This window comes from Canis lupus, chromosome 11 (genome assembly GCF_011100685.1).
Source record: "Canis lupus familiaris isolate Mischka breed German Shepherd chromosome 11, alternate assembly UU_Cfam_GSD_1.0, whole genome shotgun sequence".
NCBI classification, from domain to species: Eukaryota; Metazoa; Chordata; class Mammalia; order Carnivora; family Canidae; genus Canis; species Canis lupus.
The window spans coordinates 68319409-68338679 of NC_049232.1; the positions used below are offsets into that span (position 1 = coordinate 68319409).

General features: G+C 57.4%; 1 protein-coding gene and 1 long non-coding RNA gene across 3 annotated transcripts in view; both read left to right on the top strand.

The window, feature by feature from the left end:
- The window catches only part of RGS3 (regulator of G protein signaling 3), a 120264-nt gene extending 109347 nt beyond the window's left edge, over positions 1–10917 (top strand). Inside the window, 5 exon segments of the mRNA XM_038553190.1 lie at positions 4187–4251; positions 7804–7905; positions 8185–8246; positions 8817–8983; positions 9941–10917. Of these exon segments, the coding sequence (XP_038409118.1) occupies positions 4187–4251; positions 7804–7905; positions 8185–8246; positions 8817–8983; positions 9941–10126 (582 nt within the window). The 3' untranslated portion in view covers positions 10127–10917.
- A 1303-nt stretch (positions 10918–12220) lies between these two features.
- LOC111097887 lies at positions 12221–16992 on the top strand. Of its 2 annotated transcripts, none has more exons than XR_005367184.1 (3): positions 12221–12873; positions 14027–14804; positions 15297–16992. It is a non-coding gene; the product is annotated as an uncharacterized LOC111097887 (long non-coding RNA). The 2 variants fall into 2 exon arrangements; XR_005367183.1 differs by lacking the exon at positions 12221–12873 and adding an exon at positions 12912–13689.
- The last annotated feature ends 2279 nt before the right edge of the window (positions 16993–19271 follow it).

Genomic DNA, 19271 nt, shown 5'->3' on the forward strand with positions numbered 1-19271 from the left:
CGTTGTCTCACAGTGCCCCCTGCTGCCCGACCCCTGCCTCGCCGGCTGCCCCCTGGCGGCCCCGCAGCCTTGCATCTGCTCTTTCCTGGGGGGCTCCCCCCAGCGAGTTTGGGTCTGAGCCTAGCTTGCTGCCACTTGGTTCCACCCCAGCCCGGCCTGGCCAGGCCCAGGGTCGTAGGTCGTTCTTTGACAGCGAGGAGACAGAGGCTGGGGCCCTCCCTGGCCATGCTTCCTTCTCCCCGCCTCCTGCGGGGACCTGCATGGGCAGGGACTGGGTGCCACACACCAAGCTGCCCGCCGGGCCGGAGGTCCAGACAAGAGCACCCCAAAGATGCCTTCCGGCCCCAAGATGTGACACCACCACAAGGTTCTGTGGGGTCCACCAGGCTGGGCCAGGTCAGCGAGAGCAGCCAGGCAAGGCTCCTGCTCCTGAGACCCCCCAGTCATGGGTGGGCCAGGCCTGAAAGTCTCTGCCACTTGCCAGCTTGTGGAGCCCAGGCAAGCTACGGAACCGCTCTGGGCCTCGGTTTCCCCCACTGTAAATGGGGCAAATGACAACACACCGTTTTCAGGGCTGTCGTGAAGATAAACAAGGTAAAGTAGGTTAAGGCCCTTCACGTAGCGAGAGCTCAGTAAACACTGGCACCATGCACCGTAGCGCTTGCACGCACCGGGCACCGTGCTAGGCACTTCCCGTGTGTTCGCTTAGTTAATTCGCACCCCGCCCCTGTGAGGCCGGTCCAGTTATTATGCCAGTTTTACAGATACAGAGACCGAGGCAGAGAGAGGGGGAGAGGTTGTGACCCGGCTGAAGTCAATCAGCTAATAAGTCACCGAGGTAGGATTCAAATCGGGGCAGTGAGGAATTGCCACTCTTAACCACAACTATCATTATAGTTATAATTGCAGTAAGAATTATAGTTATTATTCCAGGAGGCGGGGAGCTCCCAGGCCTGGAGCGGCCGGGTGGGGGCTGGGCAGGCCCCAGGGATTCCTGCGTGGAGTGACCACGGGAGGGCTGGTGGCTCCGGGCTCCCCTTGATTCCCTTTCAGCAGGGAGGGCCCTGTAGAGTAGCAAGGCAGCGGGGAGCAGCTGGGAGGGAGCGGCCTTTTGTGTGCTGGGTCGGGGCAGGCCTTGCCGTGCAGTGGCTGGGAATCAGACCCTGACTCTCTGGCTCAGTTTCCTCTCTGTCTGGCCCGCAGCGCCTCCCCCCCCCCCCCCTCCCCCCCCCCCCCCCCCTGCCAGTGTCTGGGTTCCCCCAGCTGCTCTGGGGTCAACTCCCAGGGCCTGAGCTAGCAGGCTGGTGGCTGTGGGCTGGTCCCTGCTGAAGATGACACCCCCCTCCCCCCCACCCCTGCCCCAGCAGTGGAAGGAAGAGCCCATTTCCCAGCAGCGCAGTGCAGAGGCTGGGGGTGCGGGTGGGGCGGGAGTGGCCCCCAGGCCCATTGTGTGGGCTCGATAAAGTACGGAAGCCAAGGTTAGAATGGGAGGAAGCCCAGCGCCCGTGGCCCTTTCCCACGGGTGGGGGCTCCGGGCACGGCCTCGCCAGGCCAGTGTGACTGCAGCCCGTGTGCACGGGAGGCCGCAGCAGTAAGACTCCCGGGCAGTGAACAGCCCTGCTTCCGGAGGGCGCGGTGACTCCTCCAACAGCCAGGGGGCTGTCACCCCGGCTCTGCTGTAGCTAAAGAAGCTGATGCTGAGAGGCCAAGAAGCCCCTCCAGAGCCAGTGGAACTAGGATCAGTACCTGCTTCCTGCAAAGCCGAGCTCTGGAATCACACACCATGGATGGGTGTATGCCTGTGTGTGCACGTACACACGCGTGTTTACAACCCCGGCGGGGCAGTCCTCAGGAAGGAGGTGGCACTTCCCCCGAGGCTTTTACTGAAAACATTCAAAGTGTGCGCCATCCTTACCTTTGAGTAGCAGCATCCTCTGGTGGAGAAACTCGGGTCTTAGATGCACACCGACCTGCCACTTCAACGCTGGGTATCTTTGGGCAAGTGACTTGACTTCTCTGAACCTCCGTTTGCTTTATGGACTTATTCTGAAGATGAATGAGGTAGTCTCTGGATAGTGCCCATTCCGGGGTCTGGGCTATAGTATGAGTTCCATAAAGGAAAGTATAATTCCCCGCTCCCTCCATCCATCCGCCCATCCACGGTGGGCATTCCACGTTGGCTAGTCCCCCCCCCGCTGGCTATCACTTCAGTAAGGCCACTTCTCTCCCCAAATTCCGAACACTTTAAGAACGAGCCCATTTTTATTTTACAAATGAGGAATCCACGGCCCAGGGTGGGGCTCATGGGGAGTCTGAGCTGAGATCCACACGGGGTGGTATTTTGTCTTGTCTGGGGACATAGTGTCCATGCCCAGCCTGCTCTGAGCTCTAGTTCCTCCCCCATCTCGGGGCATTTCCTGGGCCCCTGTTCTAGGGTGGCCCTGGCGGGGCCTTGGGTTTGGGCTGGAGAAAGATGGACAAGCACCAGCTGGGCAGGGAAACCGCAGACAGCTCTGGTAGAGATGGTGGGAATCTGGAGCCGCCTGGAGGAGAGGTGTGGCAGGCTGGGGGGAGGAGGAGAGAGGGCATCCAGGGAAGGGGAGGAGGCACAGGCAAAGGGGAGGGCCAAGGAGGTGGGGAGGTGCAGTCTGTGGCCGCAGGAGAGCAAGGGGGATAGAGCTGAAGACTAGATTCAGGCAGTGAGGACCTCAAGCCTTGTTCCCCATCTGCTTTCCCTCTCTTTTTTTTTTTTTTTAAGATTTTATTTATTCATTCATGAGAGACACAGAGAGAGAGGCAGAATCACAGGCAGAGGGAGAAGCAGGCTCCCTGCTTCTCCTGCGGGGAGCCTGACTCAGGACTTGATCCCAGGACCCTGGGATCACCACCCAAGCCAAAGGCAGACACTCAACCACTGAGCCACCCAGGTGTCCCCTGCTTTCCCTCTTTGATTCATTCTTCATTTGACAAGTATTTGTTGAGCTTCTAACATGTGTCAGGCCCCATGAAGGTGACCCAGGCAGACAGAGGCCTTGCTCTTGAGAATTCACAGTCAAGCCCAGGGGAGAGACTGAGGAAAAGCCTTTTCAAAGGTGGTGGGGACCTCACGAGGGGTGAAGGGGCACAGCCTTGGCCTAGGGCTCTGGGAGTGCTCCCTAGGCCATGAGGCATTTCGGTGGCATACCCAAGGGCTAGGTCTTTCCTGAGGCTGGGTCTTGGGAGTCCAGGGAGATGGGAGGGTAACAAAAGCATCAATGGTGGAAGGTGTAGCCCTTGGAAAGGCCTGAGGTGAGGGGGGAGGTCAGGCAAAGACGTCCCATTTGGCTGGGGGGCAGGAGGGTGCTGGAGCAGGGGTCAGGCTGGAGAGGTAACAAAAGGAGTTGTAACTGATGTTAAAATACAACTTTCTGGGCAGCCCAGGGTGGCTCAGTGGTTTAGCGCGGCCTTCAGCCCAGGGTGTGATCCTGGCGTCCCAGGAACGAGTCCCACATCGGGCTCCGTGCATGGAGCCTGCTTCTCCCTCTGCCTGTGTGTGTGTGTGTGTGTGTGTGTGTGTGTGTGTGTGTGTGTCTCATGAATAAGTAAATAAAATCTTAAAAAAAAAAAAAGCAATTTTCTGCCCAGATCCGATGGCAGACCCTGTGTATCGTGTCACGGGGTTTAGATATTACCCCGGGGGCACTGGGCAGAAAGCCCAGCTGCTGACTGATCCCAGGCCTCTGCCAAACCTCACAAGCCTGAGTTGGCCATTATGATCTCGATTTTGAAATTAAGAAATGGAGGCTCACAGAGGGACAGTGATTGGCCGAGTCACGCTGCGGAACCCGTCCTGTAGCCCCGCTCTCCCGTCTGCCCTACTGCCTGCAACGATTAAGGGCTGTGACTCTGACCCTGCCATCAGGGCTGTGACTCCGGCCCTGCCATCAGGATTGTCTCTCTGGCTTCTCCCTTGCAAACTGGGCTCCGAGTTGCATCAGGAGGAGACCCCTCTAGCTGGAGCATCTGTCAGCCACACCTGGTGGACAGACTGTTCCCAGAAATGGGTCTCCCTGTCCCTCACCTGAGGGTAGGAGCTTTGCAGGAGAGGAGTGGGGCGGTTGGAGGAGCCCTTGGCTCCCTGAGCCTCTCTGCTCAGCCAGCAGCCGTCGGCTGCCCAGGCCGTAACGTGTCTATCTTCCTTCCACAGATGAGCGGGGCTGACACAGTTGGGGATGATGATGAAGCCTCTCGGAAGAGAAAGAGCAAAAACCTGTACGTTGCAAAGATCCATGATCCTCAACCTTGCAGTCAGGGAGACTTCTTCCCAAGCCTCTCTCCCTCCTCCATCCCTGGGCTTGTCTCTCCTCCGGGGGTACAGGTGGGGAGAAGGGGCCGTGCCCAGCCCTGCCCTAGAGAGACGCCAGTCCACAGCAAGACCTTAAGACTGGCCAGTGGCCCCGGGGGGGCGGGGGCACCTGGGGTCCTGAGCGTCCGGCTCTGGCCTCAGCACGCACGCAGAGTGAGGCCGCCTGCTGACTCAGTACCTGGAAGCCCCAGGGAACCACGCGGAGGCAGGCAGCCAGGTCGTCCTGGCCCCGGCCCAGCTGGGCAGTGGCTGAGTGACCCTGACAAGTGCTTTGCTCCCTCTGAGAGAGGACAGACAGCAGTCCTCGGGATTCCCCCCTTCTCCCCGTCGGGGGCATTGCCAGGAGGTGGCGCTGCTGGTCCAGGTAGCCTGGCCCTCGCTCCCCAGCCTGCAGGCCGCACTCCTGGGCTTTACACTGCCGTTTTGGAGGTTTGTGAGCCGTACCCATTAAATTAACAGGGTGTGTGTGTGGGTTCTCCTTGGGTCTCCTTGGACACCGAGGCCCAAGGCCCAAGGCCATCCAGGGGGATGGAGAGGAGGCCCTGGGGCATGTGGTGGTGTGCCCCCTGGGTCCCCTAGTGCTCATCATCACCTACCAGTGGGGCCTGGGGGAGGAGGACAGGCATCTTTCCAGATGCCTCCTGCAGCCACTTCCCTGGCCTCTACTTTGGCTGGCATCCACTACCCTAGAAACTTTCTTCCCGGCTCCTTTGCCCTCTCCAGCTTCCTGTGGCAACGGTAGACTTCTCTCACTCTGCAGCCAGGAGCAATCACGCCCTTCTAGGGAAGGTGAAATGCACCAAAAATAGCTCTGTGTACCAACCGTTGGGTCCCGGTGTCACCAAAGCCACTGGGGGTGCCGCTCCCAGGGGTGGGGCGGTGGAGGGCCGTGGAGGGCGAGCATCTGCAGCGCCAGAGCTGTCCCGGCCCGGTCCACTGACTCTAGCCTCCCTTCCTGGTGGGTGCTGCCTTTTGAAGGCCTGAAGCTCACCCTTTTTTTTTTTTTTTTTTTTTAATGTTTTTAAAGAGTTTATTTATTTGACAGAGAGAGAGAGAGAGAACACAAGCAGGGGGAGCAGGAGAGGGAGAAGCAGACTCCCCACTGAGCAGGGAGTCTGATGCCGGGGCTCCATCCCAGGACCCCGTGATCATGACCTGAGCAGAAGGCAGACACTTAAGCTACTGAGCCACCCAGGCACCCTGAGGCTCACATTCTTAAAAACTTTGTCAAGGACTCTTAGGCTCTAGGGTAATAAAAATAACTAATATTTATTGTGCCAGGCACTGTTATATGATCTAACTTAATCTTTACCATTATTTCTATTTCATATTTCCTTTTTTTCTCACTTACTCTGTTTGACCAATGAGCAAATTGAAGCAAAAAGAAGTTACTTGTCCGAGGGTCATACAGCAAGTACGTGGTGGAGTGGGGATCTGAGACCTGGCGTGCTGGCTCTAGAAATATCGATATACATGTGTATATATTTTTCCCCAGAGCTGTTATATTTGAAGTTCAGTGCAAAGCACTCTGAGGGAGGTTCACAGCAGCCCGGCCAGGTGGCCTCTGAGTGATGAGAGTCCATTCCCCAGAGGCCACTCATTCCATCTCTTCATGGCTCTGGTTGGAGGAAAGTGCTCCTTTAGCTTCTGCTTGTGGGTCCCTGTTCTGGCTTCTGGACCCACGTGGGAACGCGGGGGGGGGGGGGGGGGGGGGGGGGGCGGGGGGGAAGGCTCTGAGCTCTGCTGTCCCGTCAGACAGACCACTATGCTCCAGGAAGTCGAATGCTGGCATTCTAGTCACCCCGGGGCGCTCTAAGGGCCCCCATCCTCACCAAGAGGACTGCCAGGCCCTGGACTCCTTGGCCTTAGCTCATTGGCTTAGACTTGCAAGAGCAGGTTCCCCAATCGCTGATGAATGAGAAAACCTGATGTGCTGAGAGGTTAGGTAACTTGACAAAGAGCACACAGTTGGTACCTGCTGGGGTTGGGATTTGTCCCTGAGGCTCTGAGGCTCCGGAGCCCACACTTAACCTCCACGGGACACCACCTCCCTTACCTACTTACCCAGGGTGTCCCATAGGTCTTAATGCCACTTTCAGCTTGAATGACTTCAGGAGTGCAAATACCACAAACTTACAAACACCTGCTTGCAAGTTGCATTATTTACATTTCTTTTACACTTACTTAGCTTTTCGAATTGGCAAAAAAAAAGAGGGGGGGGGAATCCCTGGGTGGCTCAGCGGTTTAGCGCCTGCCTTTGGCCCAGGGCTCGATCCTGGAGTCCCAGGATCGAGTCCCGCGTCAGGCTCCGGCATGGAGCCTGCTTCTCCCTCCTCCTGTGTCTCTGCCTCTCTCTCTCTCTCTCTCTCTCTCTCTGTGTCTATCATAAATAAATAAATCTTAAAGAAAAACCCACAAAAAATGATTTTGCCAATACATTTTTTATCGTGACTTGGTTCCGGTCAGCATTTTTGATCTTTCATCAGAACGGAAACCAAAAATCAAAATTAAAAAAAAAAAAATGATGGTTCAAAAATCACAAAACTACATGTGCATTTAAAAAAATTTCCATAATTAAAATTCCAAATGACGTTTTTTGAAAGTTTATAGGATTTGTACTTCTGAAGTTGTCTGAGCTTTGAAACCGTACTCAGACTTTGGGGACACCCTGTGTCTTCACCGACGCTTGTACCGAAAGCCAGCTGCCGAGGCTGAGGCCGGGGAGCCTGGGCTGTTCCCCTGGAGGTGGGGGGGGGGGGGTCTAGCGACCGGGGAGGAGGGGGGCGCACAAACTGGAGCCTGGGGCCTTTAACCCCTTCCTTGCCAGCAGCTTTGCCCGGGGCTGAATCGGGCCTCCTGGGGGGCGTGGCAAGGCTAAAAATGATTCCTGGCTAAAAATAGCCAGTCCTGCCACCCTGGTGGGCAGGGTCCCCCCCACTCCCTCCCTCCCTCCCAGCAATTTGCTGACTTGTTTTCTCCTCCTTCCCCCGGCGCTGCCATGGCAACGGGGAGGCCGGTCACAAATAACTGGGTCTGGCTTTTTGCCGGGGGCCCCAGAGGCCGCCCCTTGCAGACACATGCCCCTTTCACGGGCTCCCTCCCAGGGTTGGCCAGGAGGGATATTTTTTTTTCCGCTCCCGTCCTGGGCCCTCCCATTTCCTGGCTCCTCCTGTCTGAGTCCCAGCCCGGCCCCGGAGCCCAGTCGGCGGCTGGGATCCCCGCGAGCGAGCGCTGCACCGTCGTGCCTGCGGGTGGGGAGCCCGAGCCTTGGGGGCCGAGGCGGGGCCCCGCGGAGATGCTCCGAGGCATGTACCTCACCCGCAACGGGAACCTGCAGCGGCGGCACACGATGAAGGAGTAGGTGCCTCCCGCCCGGCGCCCCGCACGGGCACCCAGTAGGTGCCACCCTGGTCCGCGCCCGGCCGCCCGCTGACCCCCTTCTCTGCTTCCGCCCCCAGGGCCAAGGACATGAAGAACAAGCTGGGCATCTTCAGGCGGAGGAACGAGTCTCCCGGGGCCCAGCCCGCGGGCAAGGCAGACAAAATGGTCAAGTCATTCAAGTAGGTCGGGTCTGCACCCCGGGGTCCCCAGGGGAGCGGGGCTGGTGGGGGCTAAGTGGAGGGGGGCGTTGGGCTGGATCCAGCTCCCGTGGGCTGGAGGCTGTCTCTGAGGGAGCCTGGTACGCGGCAGGCAGGGGGGAGGCCGGCCGGGCAGGGGCAGGGGTGGGCCCAGGGAAGGGGGTGGGCTCCCCAGCTGGGCCCGGCCACCGCCCAGGGCCAGGGGCAGCTAACAGGCCCCCCAGCCCCGTGCCTCACTGCGCCCCTTCCCTCGTCCCCCAGGCCCACCTCAGAGGAAGCCCTCAAGTGGGGCGAGTCCTTGGAGAAGCTGCTGCTTCACAAATGTAAGTGGGGCCCAGCCGGCCTGCTCCCCGCGCCCCTCCGGGTGTCATCCCCCTCCCGCTCCCCCTTCCGCCTCTGCGGACACTGGCCTTCCCTCTCTCCTGGGTGCCAGGCCGGGCCCCCCGCTGTGGGGAGACGCGGGGCCCTTGGGCTGGCCTCGGAGCCGGTCCTGCCAGCCCCTCCCCGTCCAGGGAGCTGGCCCGGCCCGCAGGAGGCCGCCGCGACCTGTGACCTGCGCGCTCGCCCGGTTCCCAGAAGAGCGATAAACATTTCCAGGGACGCGGCTTCCACGGCCGAGGGTGCCCGCAGCTCACGGGCACGGCCCCTCCGATCCTCGCAGGGCTCCAGGAACTGGCTCGTGAGCCCCATTTTACAGATGGGGGAACTGAGGCCCAGACCGGGAGAGACGTGGCCAAGGCCCACGGAGGGGCAGCGGCAGGGCCGGGGCTCCTGGTTACCCTCCCGAGCTCCCGACGTCGCACCCTAAGAGACCCCCGGGGGAGGCTGGGGGGGTCCCAGAGGGCAGGAGGGGCTGCTTCTCCTCACCCCGGGGCCCGGGCTTCTCGTCACAGATGGGTTAGCCGTGTTCCAGGCCTTCCTTCGCACCGAGTTTAGTGAGGAGAACCTGGAGTTCTGGCTGGCGTGTGAGGACTTCAAGAAGGTCAAGTCACAGTCCAAGATGGCGGCCAAGGCCAAGAAGATCTTCGCCGAGTACATCGCCATCCAGGCGTGCAAGGAGGTGAGGCCTCAGCGGCCGCGAGGGGCTCAGGAAGGGGAGAGGCGAGAGGGACGCTCGGGGACCGTGGTGCGGCCAGGGTGGAGAGGAGCAAGCCTGGGGCCCTGGGAAGGACACGTCTCCATTGGTAACAAATCAGAAAGGCGGCTGGCGGGCGCTCTGTGCCAGGCACGTGCTGAGCCCTTTATGTGTGAACTCTTTTATTTGATCCTCATGACGACCTGTAAAATGGGTTCAATATTATCTTCACTTTAAAAACGAGGCGACAGGAGGATCCCTGGGGGGCTCAGCGGTTTAGCACCCGCCTTCGGCCCAGGGCGTGATCCTGGAGACCCGGGATCGAGTCCCACGTCGGGCTCCCGGTGCATGGAGCCTGCTTCTCCCTCTGCCTGTGTCTCTGCCTCTCTCTCTCTCTCTCTCTCCCCCCGTGTCTCTCATGCATAAATAAATAAAATCTTTAAAAAAAAAAATGAGGCGACAGTGTCTGCTGAAGTCAGAGGAGCTAACATCTATTGAGTGCTTACTGAGTGTCGGGTACTGTGGGCAAAGTCGCAGCGGGTGATCTGTTGATCTGCTCGGTCTGTGTTTCCCGTGGATGGCCTTGCTTCGTCCCTGCCACTCTGAGGGGTACACCACTCCTCCTAGCCCGCGGACAGGACAGGCGGGCCTCGGAGCACTCGCGCGATGTGCTCAGGGTCCCGGGCCTAGGCACGGCGCCGCCAGGATTCCAACCAGGCAGTCTGACCTTAGAGGTGTTTTCAGGCCCTATAAGCTACCAGCCCTACAGTGAGCGACCCGGCCAGGACTTGGGTCACTGACCCGAGGGCCTCCACTCTGAGACTTAAGACGTGGAGCAGAGGGGCTCGGAGGTGACAGGCTGGGGACGGCCCGTACCTGGGCCCCCGCCCCGGGGTCGGCCCCCTGCAGGTGGACCTGACTGTGCTGCCCTCCCCCCCACAGGTAAACCTGGACTCCTACACCCGAGAGCACACCAAGGACAACCTGCAGAGTGTCACCCGGGGCTGCTTCGATCTGGCGCAGAAGCGCATCTTCGGGCTCATGGAAAAAGACTCGTATCCACGCTTCCTCCGCTCTGACCTCTACCTGGACCTCATTAACCAGAAGAAGATGAGTCCCCCACTTTAGGGGCTGCCAGGGTCGAGCCCCGTGTTCACACCAGGCGGGCTGGGCCCCCTTCCCACCTGCCTCTCTCCCTCTGCGACGGAGGGGGCAAGCAAGCCCCCGGAGGCTGTGTCTCCGGATGGACAGACGGACATTCGGATGAGAGGCCTGGACCGAGAGAGGCCCAGGCCATCGGAGGAGCAGAAGGACTGGCCCCGTTGGGTCCCCACTGCCCCGGTACGAGGGGGCCCGAGGGCCCCGGCAGGTCAGGGGCCCTGGCTGAGCCAGACCTGGAGCTGCTGCTCTGTGCTGCGTAGACTCAGCATTGACCAAGTTCCTTAAAGAACTGGCTGATGGGGCAGGGGGCCTGGCTGTGGGCTCCAGGGATCTCCCGGGGGAGGCCACTGGGGCTCGCCACTCCGACCCCGCCTTGAGTTTTATTTATTTAAATAGTAGTCGGATGCTTGGCACGTCGTCCTGTTATAGGAAATTTTTGCCTCATCGGTTTTCCTAATTTACAAGTGCAATATTTTAACCAACGCCTTGTGAAAAGCCACCTCGCCGAGAAGGTGGACACCACTTTCCAGTTTCAGGGGAGTTGCTGGTCCCAGGCACCAGCGGTGGGCAGCTGGGCCTTCTGGACTCATGCGGCCTGGTGGGGGTGGGTGCTTCCGTGGGAGCTCGCACAGAGATCCAGCACCCCCCTCCCCCGCCCACCGAGGGAAGTGCCCCTCAGGGGCTCTGGGAAAGCATGGCACCCTTGGACCACACAGCAGCCAAGTTCTGGAGCAAATAAAAGGCCTGTGTTATTTCTCGTTCGTGTGTTCCTGGGTCTTGAGCTTTCCCAGGGTGACTGGGGCTCGGGGGGCTGGGGTCAGTCTGGCTTCTCCTCTCTCGGCATCACCCGCCTCCCACCCCAGAGCCACAGACACGGTGCCCTGGGGCTTACGGCTCACTGACCGCTTCCCCGGGCTAGGCATCCTTGTCCGACTACCTTCTCACCTTCTCCACAGCTTGGGAGGTGGGGGTTAGGCCCAGTTCACAGATGGGGACAGTGAAGCATGGGCAGGTAAGGTGACTTGTCCAATGTCATACGGCTGGCGAGTGGCAGAGACCGGGTTCTGCCAAAGCCCAGCCATAGCGCCTGTACTCCGGATTGCTGTCCTCTGCTTGCCACAGGATGGAGGCCTAGCTTGGCCACCATACCCTGGGATTCTAGCGGAACTAAGGCTGGTTGGCCGAGGTGGAGGAGGCCAGCGTCTCAGGCAGGGCAACAGATGCAGATGGACAGGTCCGTGGACACCTTTAGGACAGAAGGGAGATGTGGGCAGGTGGCAAGGCGTGGGGCTTACAGAGAATCCCTCCGTCTCCCTGGAAGGCTTCCCACTCTGCACCTAACAAGAGGTGCAAATTTAGGCAAGGTGTGTCCCAAAGCCGCATTTCACTGGAGGCCTTGCACCACTTGCTCGGAGGCGATGAGAGAAGAGCCTGGAACCCAAGCCAAGCTGATGCCAAGGCTGGCCCCCAGTGCCCCCCCTACAGCCTGCTGGGGGCTGAGGCTCTGGCACGGCCTGGAGTGGGGGCCCCCGGTGCCCCCTCCTGCAGCCTGCCACGGCCTGGGGGCTGGGGCTCGAGCATGGCCTGGAGTGGGGTCATCCATTCAGAGCAAGGGTGTCATCCAGGCCTGCGATTGGGAACCTGACAGCTGGGAAAACAGACCCTGAGGGGAGCACAATAGCCCTCCTGTTCCTCCCAAAACAGGGCTAGTGGCAGGGCCGGACGGAGGTCAGGACTGGAGGCCCAGCCTCCCTGAGGTGTCTTCCACTTGGAGGAGACACCGGCCCCAGAGGCTCACCTTCCCCTTCAGGTTCCAGGGACATAGCCTGGGGCCAAGCCCTCGGCCTTCCCACCCCCGGTTGCCACGGAAACCAAAGTCCCGCAGAGCAAAGTCAGGCAGATGGAATTCCCATTTCGGAAGGCCCCACTGCCTGGTTTCCATTACTCACACTGGGTCCCTTGGCCCGGAGCGGCTTTGGCGACGCCGAGCAGCTGGAGAGCAGACTGGAAAGGTGCCGGCATCCTCCTCGCCCTGGGCCCTGCCTGGGCTCCCCGGGGACCTTGCGTAGCGCCCTCCCCGCTCAGGCCTCACTACTGTCACCTATACGGCGTCTGGGCTGCTCCCGACTTTATTTTGTTGTTGTTTAACATGCGAGGAGGGAGCAGACCCCTTGCCGTCAGTCTGGCAGTCCCAGGCTGGTCAGTGTGGGATGTGAGGGCTGCGAGGTCGTCGTGTCCAGGCCCCTTCCCAGCCTACAGATGGGAAGACTGAGGCGTAGGGAGGCAAGCAGCCCTTCGGGGAGGTGAAAGGCCCGGGCCCCGGCTCCATGGCTAACTACCAGCTCTCAGTCTTTGAAAAAAAAATCCTCTTTGCCTCAGTTTTACCATCTGTAAGTCGTGCTCATTGACACCTATCCAAGAGCTTGGGGGACCAAGTGAGGTCAGCCCAGTGCCTGGTGCAGGGATGTGCTCCTTCGTCGCAAGCTGCTGCTGGTGACATCGTTATTGAGGGTCACAGGGAGGTGAGAGCTCCTCCGGCTTGTCAGGCCCGGGCCCTGCCCTGATCAGGGCGGCCAGGGAGCCTTCAGGCTCAGACCCCGGATCACTGTCCTTCCAGGAACGTTGAGCTGGAGGGCAAGGCGGCCTGTTCCAGGGAGCGTCAGCCACAGCCCGCGCCGCACGGCTGCCGGTCAGCCTGGCTCGGAGCAGCTGGGGTCAGCCTGCAGACAGAGTGAAGGGTGGGAAGGGGAGAGGGCACGGCCGAAGGCTCCCGGGTGGATGCCAGTGGGAGGGCGCTGGGCCTTGGCCCGCCCGGCAGAGCTTCATCCGCCTCCTTGTGGGCCAGTCGGGTGGGTCCCTCACGCTCTCGGCCTCTTGGCCCGGCCTGGGGCGGACACGGCCCCCCGGACCCTCCAGCCTGGAAGAGACCACGGGGTCTAAGCTGCTGACTTGCGTGCTTGGGTTCCTGCTTGCATCTCTTGCAAGATCTCTTGCAGCTCGAGATCTCCCATGGCAGCCGAGCAGGGCCTTGGAGTCTCGGAGGGTTCTAGAGTTCTTGAGCCCTGTGTAGTCAGGATCCCGGGGTGGGGTGGCATGAGGGGGGCAGGTCAGCAGGCCCCCTGCCCAGATAGGCCCCCTACAGGCTCCCTGGTTCTCCGGTTTCACTCCTCTCTGCTCCCCCCACCCTCCCCAAACTCCTGGGCACTCCCCACCCCCATGTCTCTGCTTTGCTCCTCTGGTCCTTACCCTCCTGTCCCCGCCCAGGTCCCTCTCACTGCCATCCTACTCTAGACAGGCTCCCTGGTTCACCCCCCTGCCCCAGCCGCTCCCTCAGCTCCCCGCCCTCAGGCAACACACCCTGGGCCTCCGACAAGTGCTCTCGTGCTGTTGTGTTGCTGACATCTGTGAAACATCTGGCTCTGCCTCGCCTCTCCCCGGCAGGGCCAGGCAGGAGGGAAGGGGGTACCTGGGCCCCCTGCGGACAGGGTAGCCCCGTCCTTGGGATCCTTGGGCCGCAGGAGAGAGTGGGGGTGAGGAAGAGCTTCAGGGCGGGTCTAGGCCCGCTCAGCATGAGGAGAGTGCGGCTTGGGGGGCCCACGGCTTGGGGGGCCGGCGCCAGGGGCATCCGTGCCTTAGCTCCACGTCCCCGCGCCGGCCTGGGCAGTGCTCAGTGCTGTTTTCCTTTTATAAGTGAGAAAGTTCACGGTCAGGGAAAGTGGGAGAGTATGTTGTGGCCGAGCCCAGACCGGGTCCCGAATCCCTAACGTCCGGGCAGCATCACCTCCAGCCGGTTGGAGGGAGTTAGTGGGGAGCACAGGTTCTCCTTGTCTCCAGGACACAGCTTTTCTTTTCTTTTTTTTTTTTAAGATTTTATTTATTGATCCATGAGAGACACAGAGAGAGAGAGGCAGAGACACAGGCAGAGGGAGAAGCAGGCTCCTTCACCTGGACCCGGGACCACGACGACCTGAGCCACCCAGGTGCCCCAAGATAGGGCTTTTCTCACGAAGATCGTGGGCCTCACGTGTGGAGATACCTGGCCCTGGGCTGAATCTCAGTTCTCCGTGGAGCTGTCGATAAATTGCCTTACCTCGGTGGTGTTGTCTATACAATGGGTATAACAATCCCACCTGCCGGGTCTCACGGGGACTCGGTGAGATAACGAATCTGTGTAACCCTCAGCACAGGACCAGCCATGGAGGGGGCGCCCCACGGAGGCGCAGGCGGAGGGAGGCCCGGGGCTACCACTGAGCATCCAAGAGGTGAGGTCAGGCCAAGCAAGCAGCTGCGCAGGAGGAAGCCGCCCCCGCATCGGCCCCATGGCCAGTCTCTAGGACAAGGCCACCAGTGCCCCAAGGACAAGGGTGGGGGGCGGGACCCCAAGAGGGTGGGATTGGGCCCCGGGCCTGAGTGGGCTCCGCAGAGGCCCGCTTGCTGTTTCGGGGCAACTGAATAGCACCCACGCTGTCAGGCAGCTGCCTTCCCTCAGATGGTCCCAAACCTGCGTGTGACTTGGTACGAGGCCCTCCGCTCTCTTGCTGGTTTCTTCTGGAAAACAAGGAGAACCGAGCTTGCTTTCTGTCTGAGGACCTTCCGAAGGGGCGCATGGTGCTTGGTGTGATGTGAGAGGCTGGATCCAGGCCAGGTGTGTCTGCATAGGGTGTGAGTGTGTGTGTTGTTAGGACTAAAAAAAGGGTTTAGCAACTCCTCCAGATGCCTGGAGGGGCCGCCTGGAGGGAGCCGTCTACTTGCCACCTGCCTCGGGGTCCCCGTGGGTTCATGACCCTCAGACACGGCTCTTCGTGTCCCCCTGCCAGGCCCAAGTGCAGAAGGATGCGCTGGTTATTCACATACTCATTCCCCTGAGGTCCGCACCCCTCCCACACACACACACACACACACACACACACACAGGCCAGAGCAGCCCCTCTAGGCACCGAGCTCCGGGTCAAAGGCGGAGCTGAGGGTCCCCGCACTTGCGGGGAAGGAAACTCAACCCCAGGATCTGCTTCTGCTGCTACTTTGTGGCAAGACCCTTCCCTCACTGGGCCTCACTTGGCCCATCTGAAAAATGAGTGGAGGGTATTCCAAGTCAGAGGAGCCATCTGACTCTGATACCTTTTTTTTTTTTTTTAAGATTTTAATTATTTATTCATGAGAGACACAGAGAGAAGCAGAGACACAGGCAGAGGGAGAAGCAGGCCCCATGCAAGGAGCCCGATGGGGGACTTGATCCCAGGACCCTGGGGTCACGCCCTGAGCCGAAGGCAGACGCTGGACCGCTGAGCCCCCAGGGGCCCCGCACCTTAGGTTGTATTCGCTGCTCCCTCCGAAGTGCTCCTGCCGCAGGAACTGGCTCAATCCCCAGAATCTGTACCGCAAGGCCACAGAGGATGGTGACGAGGAGCACGGGCTCCAGACGCTGGCAGGCCCGGGCTCTGGCTCCGATGCTGACTTGCTGTGCAACGGTGGACGAGTCCGTGTCTCGGAGCCACCGGGTCCTCAGCCAGAAAGAAGGGGTCATAACGGGGCCCGCGACCGGGGTCATGGGAGAAGGAGCGCAGGCTGCGAGCTGCCCAGGCCCTCCCTGCCCGAGCTCCCTGCCTGGGCCCACATCCGCCGGCCGGAAGGGTCAGCACCTCTGGGGCAGGCATCTCACTGAGATGCAAGTGGTTTGGGTTTTCTTTTTAATAATTTTTCATTTTGCAACATTTAGGTGTTCACAGGAAACAGCCAAGAGGTGCCCCCCACGTAGCCTTCATGGACTTCCCCCAGTGGCTGTACCTTCCCCAGTCGAGAGTACAGCCTCAAAGCCAGGACGTGACACTGGGACACTGTGTGTTCCTGCGCTATTTTGTCGCGTGTGTAGATGACGGAACCGCTATGGAACTGGCAAAAGAACTGTGTCACCACAAAGATCTCCCCGGATCCTCTTCTACCGTCACGCCCATCCCCCCCGCCCCCCCAACCCTCACCCCCAGCAACCACTAATCTGCTCTCCGGCTCTATAATTTTGTCATTTTAAGAATGTCGTATAAATGGAAGCATGCACTATGTGACCTTTCGAGATTGTCTTTCTTTGCTCATCGTAATGCCCTTGAGATCCATCCAAGTTGCTGCGTGTGCCAAGAGTTCGATCGTGTTTCTTGCGGAGTGGTGTTCCGCGGTATAGACGTGCCGCGGCTGGTTTACCCATTCACTTGTTGACGGGCGTTTCGGTTGTTTCCAGTTCCGTGTAGAGCTGCTACAGGCGTCGTGTAGAGAGTTTTGCGTGGACACAGGTTTTCACTTCTCCGGGATAAGCGTTCAGGAGTGCAAGTGCTGGGTTGTACGGTAAATGCAGGTGTCGTTTGTAAGAAACTGCCACCCGGTGAGAGATCCAGTTTCTCTGCCTCTTGGGAGCATTGAATGCCGCCCCCACGTTTTTCACTGTGGCTGTTCCAATAGGTGCGCGGTGAGATCTCGCCAGGTTTTCATGTGCTGCCTCCCTAATGAGTAGGGATAGTGGGCATCCTCTCGTGTCCTCGTCCTCCGTCTGCATACCCCCTCTGGTGAAATGTGGCTTCCTGCCTTTGGCTCACTTTCTCCTTAGAGCATTTGCTTTTTTACTGTTTTGAGTTCAAGAGCACTTGATGCACTCTATGAAGACATCCTTGGTCACGTAGGTGGTTTGCAGATCATTTCTCTGCGGCTGCAACTTGTCATTTCATGCTCCTAATGCATCTTTTGCAAAGCAAAGGCTTTTTTTTTTTTAAATGTTGATCAAGATCAATGTATCACTTTTAAAAATTTTTTTTAAGTTCTATTTTTATTTTTAAAGATTTTATTTGTTTATTTATGAGAGACACAGAGAGAGAGAGGCAGAGACACAGCCAGAGGGAGAAGCAGGCTCCATGCAGGGAGCCCGACATGGGACTCGATCCCGGGTCTCCAGGATCAGGCCCTGGGCTGCAAGAGGTGCTCAACCGCTGAGCCACCCAGGTTGCCCTAGAGTTTTTTAATTTTTAAATAATCTCTACACCTGTTGTGGGGCTTGAATTCACAACCCCGAGATCAAGCATTGCCTGCTCCTCCGAGTACCCCCTTTTCCCATTTTCTTTATTTCGTTTTGTTGTTTGGGTGGTGGTTTCCCTCTTTTTGCTTCTAGATGGTGCTTTGGGTGTTAGGTCTCAGAACTTCTCACCAATCCCTAGGTCTAAAGATTTTCTCCTACACATTTTATAGTGTCTTATATCTTAATCCCCCCATTAAATTCTTGTGGAAGATGTGAGGTTGAAATTGAGATTCTTGGGTTTTCTTTTTGTTTGTTTGCTTGTTTTTTTTGTCTTTGTTTTTGTTTGGGCACAAGGATGTCCATTGCTTTAGCACCATTTGTCGAAAAGACGATCCTTCATCTACTGAATTGTTTTTGAAAAACCCCAGCTTTATTGACATGTAACCACACATGGTTTAATCTACCTATTTAAAGTGCACAACTCAATGGTTTTTTTTTAGTATTTTCATGGAGCTGTACAACCATCACCACAATCAATTTTAGAACGTTTTCATCACCCCCTCAAAAGTCTCCCTACCTATTAGTGGTCACCCGCCCCCCTCTCTATCCCTACCTTCCCAGCTTTGGGCAACCACTAATCTACTTTCTGTCTCTACAATTTGCGTATTCTGGACATTTCATGTAAATGAAATCATACAACATGTGATCTTTTCTGTCTGGAAAAGACAGAAAAGTGGCTTCTTTCACTTAGCATAACATTTTCAAGGTTCATCATGTGATAGCGAAGCCTCGGTCCTTCCTTTCTTTGTACTGCCTGCTAGTAGTCCATCGTATCCATCCCGTGTACCGCGTAATAGACCACATGGTCTTTATCCATTCAGCAGTTGATGGGCCTTTGAGTCGTTTCTGCTTTTTGGTGATTATGAATAGGGCTGCTATGAACATCCACGTGCAAGTTTTTGTGTGGACATATGTTTTCAGTCCTCCTGGGTGTACACCTAGGTGTAGAGTTGCAAACAAATTGCCAAGTCATAAACAAACCCTATATGCTTAACCTTTCGAGGAACTGCGTTTCAAGCTGCACCGTTGACTTTCCCACCAGCAGTGAGGGCTCTAATCTCTGCACATTTTTACTGAACGCTTGTTATAATGCCTTTTTTTATTTCAGCCATGGGTGTAAAGTGTTATCATTGAATTGCTTTCATGCTTTTGCAAAAATAGGTTGGCTAGGGCAGCCCAGGTGGCTTAGCGGTTTAGCACTGCCTTCGGCCAAGGGCATGATCCTGGAGACCTGGGATCGAGTCCCACGTCGGGCTCCCTGCATGGAGCCTGCTTCTCCCTCTGCCTGTGTCTCTGCCTCTCTCTCTCTCTCTCTCTGTGTGTCTCTCATGAATAAATAAATAAAATCTTAAAAAAAAATAGGTTGGCTATACGTCCTTTTTTTTTTTTTTTCTTTTAAAGAGTTTATTTACTTAATTCATTAGAGACCCACAGAGAGAGGCAGAGACACAGGCAGAGGGAGAAGCAGGCTCCATGCCAGGAGCCTGACACAGGACTTGGTTCCAGGACTCTGGGATCATACCCTGAGCCAAAGGCAGACACTCAACCGCTGAGCCTCCCAGGCGTCCCTATGGGTCCATTTCTCGATTCTCTATTCTGTTCCATTCATCTGTGTCCCTGTCCCTCCACCAATGCCACACGGTCTTGATTACTGTAGCTATATAACAAGTCTTGAAATAAGTGGAGCGATTTTCTCATTTTATTTATTTATTTATTCAAAATTGTTATACCTCTTCGAGTTCCTTTGCCTTTCTATATACATTTTAGGATAATCTTGCCTTGACTACAAAAAGTCTTCCTGAGATCTTGATAGTAATTGCATTAAGCTTATATTTCAATTTGTGGGGAACTGGGATCTTTACAACATGGACTATTCCCATTCACAAGCCTGCCATGTCTCTCCATTTATTTAGATCTGCTTTGATTTCTTTCATTAGCATATTGTAGTTTCCAGCATATAAAACCCATTTCATTAGATTTAAACCCAAGTATTTCATTCTTCTTTTAGTGATTTTAAATAATAAAAGTTTCAGTTTCCATGTTAATTGCATGCACATT